Source organism: Schistocerca nitens, chromosome 1 (genome assembly GCF_023898315.1).
Source record: "Schistocerca nitens isolate TAMUIC-IGC-003100 chromosome 1, iqSchNite1.1, whole genome shotgun sequence".
Classification (NCBI taxonomy): Eukaryota; Metazoa; Arthropoda; class Insecta; order Orthoptera; family Acrididae; genus Schistocerca; species Schistocerca nitens.
Genome location: NC_064614.1, coordinates 501,861,349 through 501,875,458, shown reverse-complemented (window position 1 = coordinate 501,875,458; position 14,110 = coordinate 501,861,349). Strand labels below are relative to the sequence as shown.

The window sequence follows — 14,110 nt, the reverse complement described above, 5'->3', positions numbered from 1 at the left end:
AGAAAACACACTGATTTCAGGATACGCAGAGGGGATACAGATAGCATTTACTATCAGATTCTGAATAATATCAAAAAGATAATGCCTGGCCATAATGGGTTACGTCAACATCGCAGCGGTTAGAAAAAACAAATGTCTTGTAAAAGTGTGGCTTTGGAGACATAACTATCACGGGATTAGGCTAAGAAGTTTGTTTCAGAACATGAGTATCGCTACAATATACAGGGTGTATACAAAGTCCGAGAACACTTTCAATTATTTATTGCACAAGAATCAAACATTTTACAGATATCATACATACGTCATTTTGAAAAGAAACCCTGAAAGTTTGGTAATTTGCCGATCGTCAGCGCTAGTCGCAAACATGGCGAGTTCAGGTGCGGAGCGAGCTTTCTGTGCGCTGGAGTTCGACAAAAACAAGTGTGCTACAGTTGTTCAAAGAATGTTTAGGCCTAAGTACGGTAAGAAGCCACCAACAAGGAAGGCCATTTACCATTGGCACAACAAATTCCTTACGACGTCTCAGTGTGAGTGAAGTGAATGTGGAGCGCGTGCAAGAGACATTCATGAGTCCAAAGAAATCGCTGCGTGGTGCATCCTGTGAACTCGAAATGGCTCCAATGACAGTGTAGTAAGTCCTGCGGCAGAAGCTGTCTATGAAACCATTCAAATTGGAGCTAGTGCAGAAGCTCAATGACGACGACAAAGACGAGCGTTTTAAGTTTTGTTCGCAGTTGCAACAACTAAACGAGCATGGGGATGTATTGTTGGTAGCTTAATTTATAGCGACGAAGCCACTTTTCACACTAATGGGAAAGTGAACAGGCATAATTGTCGAACCTGGGGTACAAAGGTGACTTGTCACGTCCAGAACTATACGGACCATTCTTCTTCGCCGAGAGCACTGTCACTGGATATTCCTACTTGGACATGTTGCAGCAATGTCTGATGCCTCAAATGCAATCGGACTACTCGTTCATCTTTCAGCAGGATGGGGCTCCACCCCTTTTTCATCATGAAGTTCGTGGGTACCTGAACACGGAGCTGACTCTTACAGAAGATCCAGATGAATCAAGGAACAAAATAAAGTAGTCGATAACAGGTGGAATGAAACTACTCATGGTCAAAACAAGCAACAGAAGAAGAAACGCTGCACAACATACAACTGATTCCGATAAATGAATAAAGAAAAAGTCACCATCCGCAACTAAGGCCAGAGAGAATTTGAAGTGACAGTTAAATAGACAGCTACAAAGCAGCAGGCAGGACAGACAAAACTGACCACATCAGCTAGATTTGTAGCGAGACATAACATTATACAAAGACTGATCAACCTCGTGAATTCAAAAATATAATTAATTAGCTGACCAGAGAATTCAAAGTGCACACAGATGCGAATGCACGCGCGAGTGCACTCATGCATACGCACACGCGCACGCACACACGTTATAGTGAACGTAAGAAACAAAGTAACACTGTGGCTTACGACGACTGACGTTCTTAAAACACATATGTCTTTAATTGATCTCTGATGTTTTCATCTGTTTATCGCTATCATATCCCAATCTTTTAGTCTGTGCTTAACTAGTAACATCACTGTCTTAAATCATGATAGCACGATAATCTTTGTCTGCATCTAAAATGTGTTAATTTAGTTGTCGCTTCAGCGTCAATACAAGATGACCTGCGTTATGCCAGGCAAACACTTTTTTGTTCGTCTGTTCCTCCAATGCCTCTTCGATCTGTACTTCATCTGTCCACTTAAACTTTAACAGCTTTCTGTGGCACCATATTTCAAATACTTAAAATTTTTGTTTCATTAGACACACCCGTAGATGACTGCACTCTAAACGTACTGTTTCAGAGATCTTTTTATTTCATTTTTGGGTCAGTGTTCAATAGCAGTAGATCTCCACTGTAAATATAACTGCTTTGGACTGCACGAATCTGATGTTGATTCTTTGGCCATCGTGTCACTACTCGATACTGCCTCCCGAACGTCACACTGTTCCGCTTCCTCCACTGCGTCTTTGTAGGCACTCTCTCCTGACACTACTCGTCAATTTTGTCCTTATTTTACTCTTAGGTACAAATCTGCTGTAACCTGCTTCTAAGCTCTGTTTCACTCTTGCAGTTTTCATTACTGTCAGCCGCACGGGCTACCACAACGGTTTTAACTTCGCCATCTGCTTCTATTACATTTTAATATCTGTTCTAACTTTATCTTCTAGTCTCTTCTTACTGTGTTCAGTATTAAATTTAAGTAAGAACTGGCCAAGTGCGAGAAGCACTCACGCAATGAGGGTTCCGCACGAATTTAATTATGTATGTAGACAGTTCATCCATTGCGAGAACCGAGGATCTCGACGATTTCTGCCGCGCGGGATTGGCCGAGCGGTCTTAGGCGCTGCAGTCATGGACTGTGCGGCTGGTCCCGGCAGAGGTTCGAGTCCTCCCTCGGGCATGGGTGTGTGTGTGTTTGTCTTTAGGATAATTTAGGTTAAGTAGTGTGTAAGCTTAGGGACTGATGACCTCAGCAGTTAAGTCCCATAAGATTTCACACATTTCGACGATTTCTGCCTGTTTTCGACATTGATACTGGCAAGATATCGGTCCAAAGGATCTCAAGACTTTCGAGAATGTTTTAATTTCAAGCATGAGGTCAGATAATAAACGACAAAATAAATTTACAATTTTCTAATTTTTTTTCCTTTACTTGTACCGTGAAACATTTTTTCCAGCCAAATCTCATAATTCTACATCAAGGAGAAGTACTAAGTTTCAAAGAGTGACTTTGCGAGTATCAGAATATGTGACGTAAATGGCCGTAACTCTTCATTGCCTTGACTTAGAATCTTAAATTTTTTCACACCGCCAAGGGACCGTAGAGCTTAGCATAATGATCAGCCAAAGCATTACGACTGCACGATTGGATGCCTACTGGTGGCGTCGCGGACACGTGGCGCAGAACGAGAAGTATGTAAGCCGTGCAGAGACTGATGGGGGATTACGCTTGCGAAGATACGCACTGCAAATGGAGACATCCACTAAGATAACGACTTTGACAAAGGACAGATTATTATCACCCAGTGCCTGGGAAAGATTATCTTGAAGACGGTGAAGCTGGTCGAATGTGCACGTGCTACTGTCGAGAGCATCTATGGAAAAGTGCTGGAAGGGCAGTGAAGCTACCACTAGGCGGTAAGTGGCTGGACGTCCACGACTCTTCACAGAACGTGGGGTTTAGGCTTGTCTGCTGTGTAAAGTGGGATAACTGGCGATCTGTGGCACCTGTGGCGAAAGAGCACAATGCCGGTGGTCACACATGTGTTTCGGAGCACACCGTTCAGTGCACATTGTTGAACAAGGGGCTCTGCAGTAGGCGACCCCTGCGTGTTCACACGTTGTCCCTACGTCGTCGTCAATTACGGAATCATTGAGATTAGACCGTGTATCACTGGAAACGTGTCGGTTCGTCAGATGAATCACGCTTTTGCTACATCACGTCGACGGTCGTCGCCTCAAACGCTGTCATCTAGGCGAAGGGCTGCTCGAAACGCGCACCGCGCCATGGACGCAGTCTTATTCTATGGGGGACGTTCTCCTACGCTTGCATCGAACCTGTGGCAGTAATCGAAGACACCATGTCAGCTGCGGACCATCTGCAACCCTTCATGCTTCATGTCTTCTCTGACGACGATGTCATCTTTCAGCAGCGTAACTGTCAGTGTCTACAAGCTACGAGGGTCACTCCAAACGAAATGCACACTATTTTTGTTAAAATACAGTTTTCATTCTGCATGTGTGGAAGTTTTACAGTGTGTAGATACATCCTTCCCCCTTGCTTTCAAACTTAGTTCAACCTGTTCCCGTGAGTGGCGCGTCATAGCATGTCTTCAAGATGGCTGCTACACTTGACGTTCTTCAGAAGCAACGTGCCGTCATAGAATTCTTGAGACAGTGGGAAACATCCACATAAAGGTGTATGGAGATGCTGCTGTCGATCGCAGTACAGTTAGTCGGTGGGCAAGCAGGTTACGCGATGAAAGCGGGCACGACAATATTGAGGATTGTCCTCGCAGCAGCAGGCCTCGTACTACATACACTCCAGACAATGTGCAGAGAACTAACGAATTGGTGAGTGCTGACAGACACATCACAGTGAACAAATTGTCACGCTACGTTGGGATAGGGGAAGGAAGTGTTTGCAGAATACTGGAAGTGTTGGCGTTAAAAAAGGTTTGTGCCAGGTGGGTTCCCAGGATGTTGACAGTGGCTCACAAAGAAACAAGAAAAACGGTATGTAGCGAACATTTGGAACAGTACGAGAATGGTGGAGATGAATTTCTTGGAAGAATTGTGACAGGTGATGAAACATGACTCCATCATTTTTCACCAGAGACGAAGAGGCAATCAATGGAGTGGCGCATCATGCAAATTCACCCAAGAAAAAAAAAAATTCAAAACCACACCATCTGCTGGAAAAGTTATGGCTACGGTGTTTTTCGATTCCGAACGACTCTTGCCTGTAGACATCATGCCAAGTGGAACCACCATAAATTGTGATGCATATGTGACGACACTGAAGAAACTTCAAGCTCGACTGAGTCGTGTTCGACCGCATCGGCAAAAGCAGGATGTTTTGCTGTCTCACGACAATGCACGGCCACATGTCAGTCAAAAAACCATGAAAGCGATCACAAAACTCGGATGGACAACAATGAAACACCCGCCTTACAGTCCTGACCTGGCTCCATGTGATTATCATCTCTTTGGGAAACTGAAAGACTCTCTTCGTGGAACAAGGTTTGAAGATGATGACTCCCTTGTGCACGCTGCCAAACAGTGGCTCCAACAGGTTGGTCCAGAATGTTTACCGTGCGGGAATACAGGCGCTGGTTCCAAGATGGCGTAAGGCAGTTGAGAGGGATGAAAACTATGTGGAGAAACGAAAATATTGTTCCTAAAGGATGTATCCACACACTGTAAAACTTTCAAACATGTAGAATGAAAGATGGATTAAAAAAAAAAAATGTGCATGTCTTTTGGAGTGACCCTTGTAGAAAATGGCTCTGAGCACTATGGGACTTATTATCTATGGTCATCAGTCCCCTAGAACTTAGAGCTACTTACACCTAACTAACCTAAGGACATCACACACATCCATGCCCGAGGCAGGATTCGAACCTGCGACCGTAGCAGTCACGCGGTTCCGGACTGAGCGCCTAGAACCGCGAGACCACCGCGGCCGGCTGACCCTCGTAGAATCGTGCTACAGTGGCTCGAGCAGCATGATAGCGAAATCACGTTAATGTGTTGGCCACCAAGTTCGCCTGATGTGAATTCGCTGCTTTCCATCTACGTCGCCACCGAGCGCCACTACCGCGAACACATATCAGTGGCCAGTTATTTACGGGGATTACATGACTTGTGCGTAGACACCTAATGCCACACAGCTCCACAAATCTACTGACGAACTGTAGAATCTATGATACGCAAAATCGCCGATATATTACGTTACAAAGATGGTTCAACAAGCTATTAAGCAAGTGGTCACAGTGTTTTGGCTCGCCAGTGAATTTGATAGAAATATCAACTTGCTACGTCTACACGTCCCCGAAAACAAGTGTTTTGAATGGTCGGACAGGCAGGCAAAAAAATTAAATGATCGTGTTCCACTGATGGCCGCGAAGCCACAACCGGGGCCGGGTGCAAGTCTTACTTCGGCTGACGCCGCATTGGGCGACTTGCGCGTCGGTGATGGTGAAATGATGATGACAGGACAACACCCAGTCCACGAGCGGAGAAAATCTCCAACCCGGCCGGTAAAAGCACCCGAGCCCCCATGCATGGTAGGCAAACACGTTACCAGTAAGCTAAGCATGCGGACACAGACAGACAGACAACAATGTTAACCTATAAGCGTTTCGTTTACACGGACTGAGGTGCAGAACCCTAAAAACGGTGGTGCTACATAGCTACCATAAACATTAATAAACTTGGGGTAGTCTTTTCTAATTTTTGTTCTCTTATTGTCCCCAACGTATTTCTTCCAATACCATAAAACACTCGCCTCTTCCCACAGTACACTGACCTGACGATGATCATGGGATAGCGAATGCTCATATACAAATGACGGAAGAATAATCGGAGTACACAAGGTATAAAAGAGCTGTGCACTGGCAGAACTGTCATTCGCACTCAGGTGATTCATTTCAAAATTCGCCGACGAGACTATGGTTTCATTTGAAAAGGTTTCCGACGAGATTATGGCCTAACGATGGACAGACTTTGTACGTGGAATGGTAATTGGAGCTAGACGCGTGGGGCATTCCGTTTGGGAAATCGTTAGGGAATTCAATATTCCGAGATTCACAATTCCAAGAGTGTGTCGAGAACCAAATTTCAGGCATCACCTCTCACCACGGGCAACGCATTGTCCGACGGCCTTCACTTAACGACAGAGGACAGCGGCGTTTGCGTAGAGTTGCCAGTGGTAACAGACAAGCAACAGTGCGTGAAATGTGGGACGTACGACGACCGTATCCGTTAGGACAGGGCGTCGAAGTTTGGCGTTAATGGGCAGGAGACGACCGATGCTAGTGCCTTTGTTAACAGCACGAGATCGCCTGCAGTGCTCTCATGGGATCGTGACCCTATCGGTTGGACCCTAGACGTCTGGAACATCATGGCATGATCAGATGAGTTCCGATTTCAGTTGGTGAGAATTGATGGTAGGGTCGGAATCTGGCACAGGCTCCATGGAGCATGAACCCATAATGGTATACGCTATATTTACATGGAACGAATTGGGCTCTCTAGTCCAACGGAACAGATCATTTACTGGAAATGCTTATGTTCAGCTACTTGAGGACAATTTGCAACCAAACAACAACCAGATTTCGTTGGATGATAATGCGTCGAGTCACGGGGCCACAATTGTTCACGATTGGTTTGAGGAAGATTCTGGACAGTTCTAGAAAATGATTTGGCCACCCATATCGCCCAGCATGAATCCCATAGAACATTTATGCGACATAATCGAGATGTCCCCCCATGAACTATGGACCTTGCGTTGGTAGGGGGGGTTTGCGTGCCTCGGTGATACAGATAGCCGTACCGTAGGTACAACCACAACGGAGGGTGTCTGTTGAGAGGCCAGACAAACCTGTGGTTCCTCAAGAGGGGCACCAGCCTGTAGATTAAAAGTGAAGAAACTGCAAAAAGGTAGGAATATGAGAAGATGGGACCTGCATAAACTGTAAGATCCAGAGGTTGTAGAGAGTTTCAGAGCGAGCATTAAGGAACGATTGACAAGAACAGGGAGAAATACAGTACAATAGAAGAACAATGGGCAGCTTTGAGACATGAAATCGTGAAGGCAGCAGAGGGTCAATTAGGTAAAAAGACGAGGACTAGTAGAAATCCTTAGGTAACACAGGACATACTGAATTTAATTGATGAAAGGAGAAAATATAAAAATGCAATAAATGAAGCAGGCGAAAAGGAATACAAACGTCTCACAAATGAGACCGACAGGAAGTGCAAAATGGCTAAGCAGGGATGGCTAGATGACAACTGTAGGGTGTACAAGCATATATCACTAGGAGTGAGATAGATACTACCTACAGAAAAATTAAAGAGGCCTTTGGAGAAAAGAGAACCACCCATATGAATGTCAAGAGCTCAGACGGAAAAGCAGTCTTAAGCAAAGAAGGGAAAGCAGAAAGGTAGAAGGAGTATATAGAGAGTCTATGCAAGGGCGATGTACTTGAGGGTAATATTATGGAAATGGAGGAGGATGGTTCAAATGGCTCTGAGCACATGGGACGTAACATCTGAGGTCATCAGTCCCCTACAACTTAGAACTACTTAAGCCTAACTAACCTAAGGACATCACACACATCCATGCCCGAGACAGGATTCGAACCTGCGACCGTAGCGGTCGCGCAGTTCCAGACTGAAGCGCCTAGAACCGCTCGGTCACACAGGCCGGCGATGAGGATGAAACTGGAGAAATGATACTGCGTGAAGAATTTGACAGAGCACTGAAAGACCTGAGTCGAAACAAGGCCCCGGGAGTAGACAACATTCCATTAGAACTACTGATAGCTTTGGGTGAGCCAGCTATAACAAAACTCTTCCATTTGGTGAGCACGATGTATGAGATGGAGGAAATATCCTCATACTTCAAAAAGAATACAATAATTCCAATACAAAATAAAGCAGGTGTTGACAGGTGTGAAAACTACCGAACTTTCAGTTTAATAAGTCACGGCTGTAAAATACTATAACGAATTCTTTACAGACGAATGGAAAAACTGGTAGAAGCCGACCTCGGGGAAGATCAGTTTGGATTCCTTGGAAATGTCGGAACACGCGAGGCAATACTGACCCTACGACTCATCTTACAAGACAGGTTAAGGAAAGGCAAAGCTACGTTTATAGCACTTGTAGACTTAGAGAAAGCTTTTGACAATGTTCACTGGAATACTCTCTTTCTAATTCTAAAGGTGGTAGGGGTAAAATACAGGGAGCGAAACGCTATTTACAATTTGTACAGAAACCAGATGGCAGTTATAAGTGTCGAGGGACATGAAAGGGAAGTAGTGGTTGGGAAGGGAGTGAGACAGGGTTGTAGCCAATCCCCGATGTGATTCAATGTATACATTGAGCAAACAGTAAAGGAAACAAAAGAAAAATTTGGAGTAGGAATTAAAATCCATGGAGAAGAAACGAAAACTTCGAGCTTTGCCGACGACACTGTATTTCTGGCAGAGACAGCAAAGGACCTGGAAGAGCAGGTGATCGGAACGGACAGTGTCTTGAAAGGAAGATTAACATCAACGAAAACGAGGATAGTGGAATGCAGTCGAATTAAATCAGGTGATGTGAGGAAATTAGATTAGGAAATGAGACACACAAACTAACAGATGGGTTTTGCTATCTCGGAAGCAAGATAACTGATGATGGTCGAAATAGAGAGGATATAAAATGTAAACTGGCTATGGCAATGAAAGCCTTTCTGAATTAGAGAAAGCGAGTATAGATTTGAGTCTCAGGAAGTCCTTTCTGAAAGTATTTGTATGGAGTGTAGCCATATATGGAAGTGAAACATGGACGATAACTAGTTTAGACAAGAGAATAGAAGCATTTGAAACGTGGTGCTACAAAAGAATGCTGAAGATTAGATGGGCAGATCACGTAACTAATGAGGAGGTACTGAAAAGAACTGGGGAGAAGAAGGGGACTCTGCGGCACAACTTGACAAGAGGAAGGGATCGGTTGTTAGAACATGTTCTGAGGCATCAAGGGATCACCAATTTAGTACTGGAGGGAAACGTGGAGGGTAAAAATGGTATAGGGAGACCAAGAGATGAATACACTAAGCAGAATCAGAAGGATGTAGGTTGCAGTAGGTACTGGGAGATTAAGAGGCTTGCACAGGATAGAGCAGCATAGAGAGCTACATGAAACCAGTCTCTGGACTGAAGACCACAACAACAACAACAACAATCGAGAGATCAGTTCCTTGCCTACAGTGCGGCAATAATTAGCAGAAGGGCTTACCTGCGTCTTGTTTAGGGTCTTCTCGAGCAAGTCTCGCTCCTGGGTGACGGTGTGCAGGCGATTAGACAGGTCCAGGATCTCGCCTTTCAGAGAGGCCAACGCCGCCAGGTGCAGCTGAAACAAAGGCAGGCCGCATTTTAGCAGGCTGCAGGTGGCAGGTGGACAAATCTATTAAAACATAAAGTCTCTATGAAAATTAGGATCACTCACATTGTTAGTGTACTGGTATTCACATATGAAGTATGACAGCTTTTAAAGAAACACACAGTTCCACTTCTTTGTTCACAGCCATTTAGGAGCTGGCTAAGATAATCTTCGCAACTGGAAATCAAATCCTTACTCTCTCTGTGATGTACGACTACTCATTGCCAGTTCACGGACTGGTCTGTTTGTATATACTTGAGTGCTGCGTCTTGTATATTCTCACAGTTTTTCACGGTTGGTTCTCTTAGAGTCCGTTGTCCCTTAGAGTCTCAGACTTAGACACTGCGCCTCAAGAATTCCTCTCTTCAGCTCGTTTATCCTGAGTCAAAAGTTGTAACTTTGGAATTTAGAATACGAATTTTGTCTGAGGCAGACATACACGAATCCCAACGCAATTAATATTCCACAGCTACTGTCAAGAAGCTGTTGGAGACAGGGAGGAGTGGAAGAGGGAGAAGAAGAAGAAAACAGAAAACAATACGGGAAGATATATGGTAGTGCCTTTACTGCACCTTTGAAAAATTGATACTGCGTGCGATATGTATATAAAAAGAGGAGGATCTTACAAAGTTATTTTTCCCTTGCAAATGTGATGTAAAGACGATCCAGAACCTGGATAACGAATAATTCATTTCTTGATTGCAATTAGGGAAGTTTTATCATCTCAAGACTGTCGCTGGATTAATAAACACTCTTCAGACCAAATAATTTTTGTTACTATATGGTCTGCAGGCTATTTCCGTCAATTCGGTTACTGTACAACGTACGCTGCAGTGTCCTGAAGCTCCGGAATATAAACACTCAAGTAAATAATCGGAATGAACAAATAAATTATATATCTATTTAATTTCTAAATACGCAATTATATTACAAAATTATAACATTAACTAAAAAGGGGAAACCGTGATAGGAAGTACCGATAAATTCTTCCCTGGAGTTATTTGATTTCAGCAAGTTATGGAAATGTCCGTCGTCAACCAACATACTCGTTTTCAGACCCTATTACCAGGGCCTCATCTGAAGTCGTGTTGTTGCCACACACTGGTACTTCATCTAGCAGAGACGGTAGCATTGTATCTGACAGGGTTTCTCTATGCAGCTAGGGCCTATGACACCATAACAAACGTTTACGCATCATTTCTTAATCGCTGCTGATTATCAGTAGTCGAATAAAAACGTTTCTTGGATTGACGTGTCTGATTGGCGAACGTTGATTCGCTGATAAAAAGAACTTTGAAGGAAAAACTGCAAATTTTCAGACGTGTTGTGTAACAGGTCGAGCTGCTACTAGCATAGCGGGTGATAGGAAGAGAATTCATTTGTGTAATAATTGCGAGTAACGATGGTCTTGTTGGAGAGGCCCCAATATGTGGATTTTGAAAAACGGCAACCAAAACAGAAACTTCCCTCGCTCCACTCCTTGCAGATATACCCCTTACCCTCTGCATAGCATTCCACTGGCATTGTAACTACGGTGCTTTTGTTCATTCTGAAAATTAACAAACCGACGGACGCTATCAGTCAGCATATCTTTATGTGTATGACCCAACTGTTCTCCTCCCCCTGTGTTCTCCGTAAAGAAATGACCCGCTACAGACATTTGATCACATGGAAAAGCATTCGAAGAATTAGCGCTGTCTAGAGAGAATAAGTAAGTCTCTTCGACACTGGTATTTGCGTCGCGCACTACTCTGTTTTCACATAATATAATGCGACATACATCCTTACTTTGTACACTGTCATGAGCTAGCTCATAAGATGACTGATGTACGGAATTCAATTTCAACAAAACTACTCGGTTAACGATACGGCGTTGAATTCATATCAACGATGCTACCATAATTTAAGGAGAGCCTACTAACACTAGAAAAACAAAGTTGATATCCTTGTCTCTACTGGCACAGCTTAAACCGACATTTAAAAAATTATAAGCGTTTAGTGAGGACTCTCTTAGAAGCAATTTGAATGATAACATAATACCGATGTCTTCAACGGCCGCCGGCCGCGGTGGTCTCGCGGTTCTAGGCGCGCAGTCCGGAACCGTGCGACTGCTACGGTCGCAGGTTCGAATCCTGCCTCGGGCATGGATGTGTGTGATGTCCTTAGGTTAGTTAGGTTTAAGTAGTTCTAAGTTCTAGGGGACTGATGACCACAGCAGTTGAGTCCCATAGTGCTCAGAGCCATTTGAACCATTTTCTTCAACGGCCCCGGAAATATTTGAGATCAGCGGGTTAGGTGATACATCCCGTATGAAGCAAAGCTCCAATTACCTCTTTACTTTTCTCTCATTGCAAAATTTTTTCACTCTATCTTATTTTGATGTTACGTCTTAGTAACTCACAGACAATGACATTGTATTGGGGGTGGTCACGGGAAATTTTGTTGGATCGGATATTTGCTTTGTGACAGTGTGTATTGGTAAATGAAGATGGTTCAGATGGGTCTGAGCACTATGGGACTTAACTTCTAAGGTCATCAGTCCCCTAGAACTTAGAACTACTTAAACCTAACTACCCTAAGAACATCACACACATCCATGCCCGAGGCAGGATTCGAACCTGCGACCGTAGCGGTCGCGCGGTTCCAGACTGTAGTGCCTAGAACCGCTCGGCCACCCCGGCCGGCGGTAAATGAAGAGAAACCATTAGTAAATATAGGGGAATACTAAACTACAAAAAACGACTGAGAGGCTCCTACTTCGGGCTTGTCTGTCACGAAACATTAGGTGAGAACGATTCTCTTTCTTCATGGTAAAAAGCTTGTCTCTTATACTTACCCAACAGACTACGGACTAACATAAGAAATAGGAAAAACACGTATAAGAACTCTTTCGATGGAATATTGCTGCTGACCTGCGATCCTCGGCATAGTTCTTTGCTGCACGACCGACAATGTATTATAGTAATTTAAACTTGTACGGATAGTATAACAGGAGCTAGTAAACAATGAAGCTTCTGACGTTTATCAGAATACTGAATTTGATCCGTGTCCTTCGTGAATATATGCGATGATAGGCCCACACAACGAACAAAAGGTTTCTGTAAAAGCGAGGGGATCGCCCGAGTGTCAGTAAATGAAGCACGGCGCCGATGCGTATCTCGGAAGCACGCGTACGTCACGGCCCGTCAAGGCGGCGTTATGGGTGCTCGGCACGAACTCTCGGCGGGCGGCAACGCGTGCTCATTCCCGCACACAGCATGCCCGAGACAGAGCAGCTGGCAGTGTGTGATGTCCCTCAGTAAAGCCACAGCACGAGAACTTGGCGGTAGCGCAGGGCAGAGCCAATAAAATGTCCCGCATTTAACAAAAAATGGTTCAAATGGCTCTGAGCACTATGGGACTCAACTTCTGAGGTCATTAGTCCCCTAGAACTTAGAACTAGTTAAACCTAACTAACCTAAGGACATCACAAACATCCATGCCCGAGGCAGGATTCGAACCTGCGACCGTAGCGGTCCTGCGGTTCCAGACTGCAGCGCCTTTAACCGCACGGCCACTTCGGCCGACGCATTTAACAAGCAGTGTGGTGACAGACGATGGTATAAACGGATAGCGGCAGCTACTGTTGACATTGCACCCAGCGCACTGTCGAATAACATGGCACGGTTCAGCCCAGTGAAGGTCTGCACACGATATCCCACGATAACGAGGACTCTGAAATGGATCTCACGTACAGACACATTAATTGTACAGAATATGACACAAAACCATACGAAGGTTGCTTCCTTGACTAATTTGCTTTAAGCTACTAACTACCGGTGCTACTGCTAGTAACAGAGTTTGCCCTCGGCACACTCTGACTTGACGCCACTTACCCTTCAGCTTTAAGTCAACTATGAAACTGTAGAAAAGCCGCGATCAAATACCATCATGAAAAATCAAGAATTACGTTTCATGAGCGCATATTGCACCTTCCTGGGGCGTAAAATGCAGGGCAGCGTACCAAGATACAGCTCCCGAAGAATTATGACAAATAAATAAAAACAAAAAATGAAAAAAATATCAATACACGTATCCGACAGTGATCATTTGAAGCGGGGTGCGGAAGCCCGACACGTTAATCATTCCATATTTCCATACACTATTTTGGATTACAGACTATATACGTAGATTGTAATTTTCTGCGATGTAATTAGCCAGCGACAAGATCTTTCTAGATCCTTGCTGTGTTTTTACCAGTAGCTACATCGAAATATTCAGATCTACAACAAATAATCCGTTCTTAGTCAGTTAATCATATACAGGGTGTTCAACCAGGAATGGTCAATATTCAGGCATATAACAGGAATGATGATCATTCGAAACAAAAAAAGTCAAGTAAACATGGGCTCTGAGC

The 14,110-nt window shown here is 44.3% G+C and overlaps 1 protein-coding gene across 2 annotated transcripts in view; it reads right to left on the bottom strand.

Annotated features, from left to right (window-relative positions):
- Positions 1-14,110, bottom strand: part of LOC126252905 (colorectal mutant cancer protein) — a 643,915-nt gene that overhangs the window by 92,571 nt on the left and 537,234 nt on the right. For both annotated transcript variants that reach the window (XM_049953885.1, XM_049953895.1), the window contains exon 4: positions 9,571-9,684. In XM_049953885.1, the coding sequence (XP_049809842.1) occupies positions 9,571-9,684 (114 nt within the window). The remainder of the gene's footprint in view (positions 1-9,570; positions 9,685-14,110) is intronic.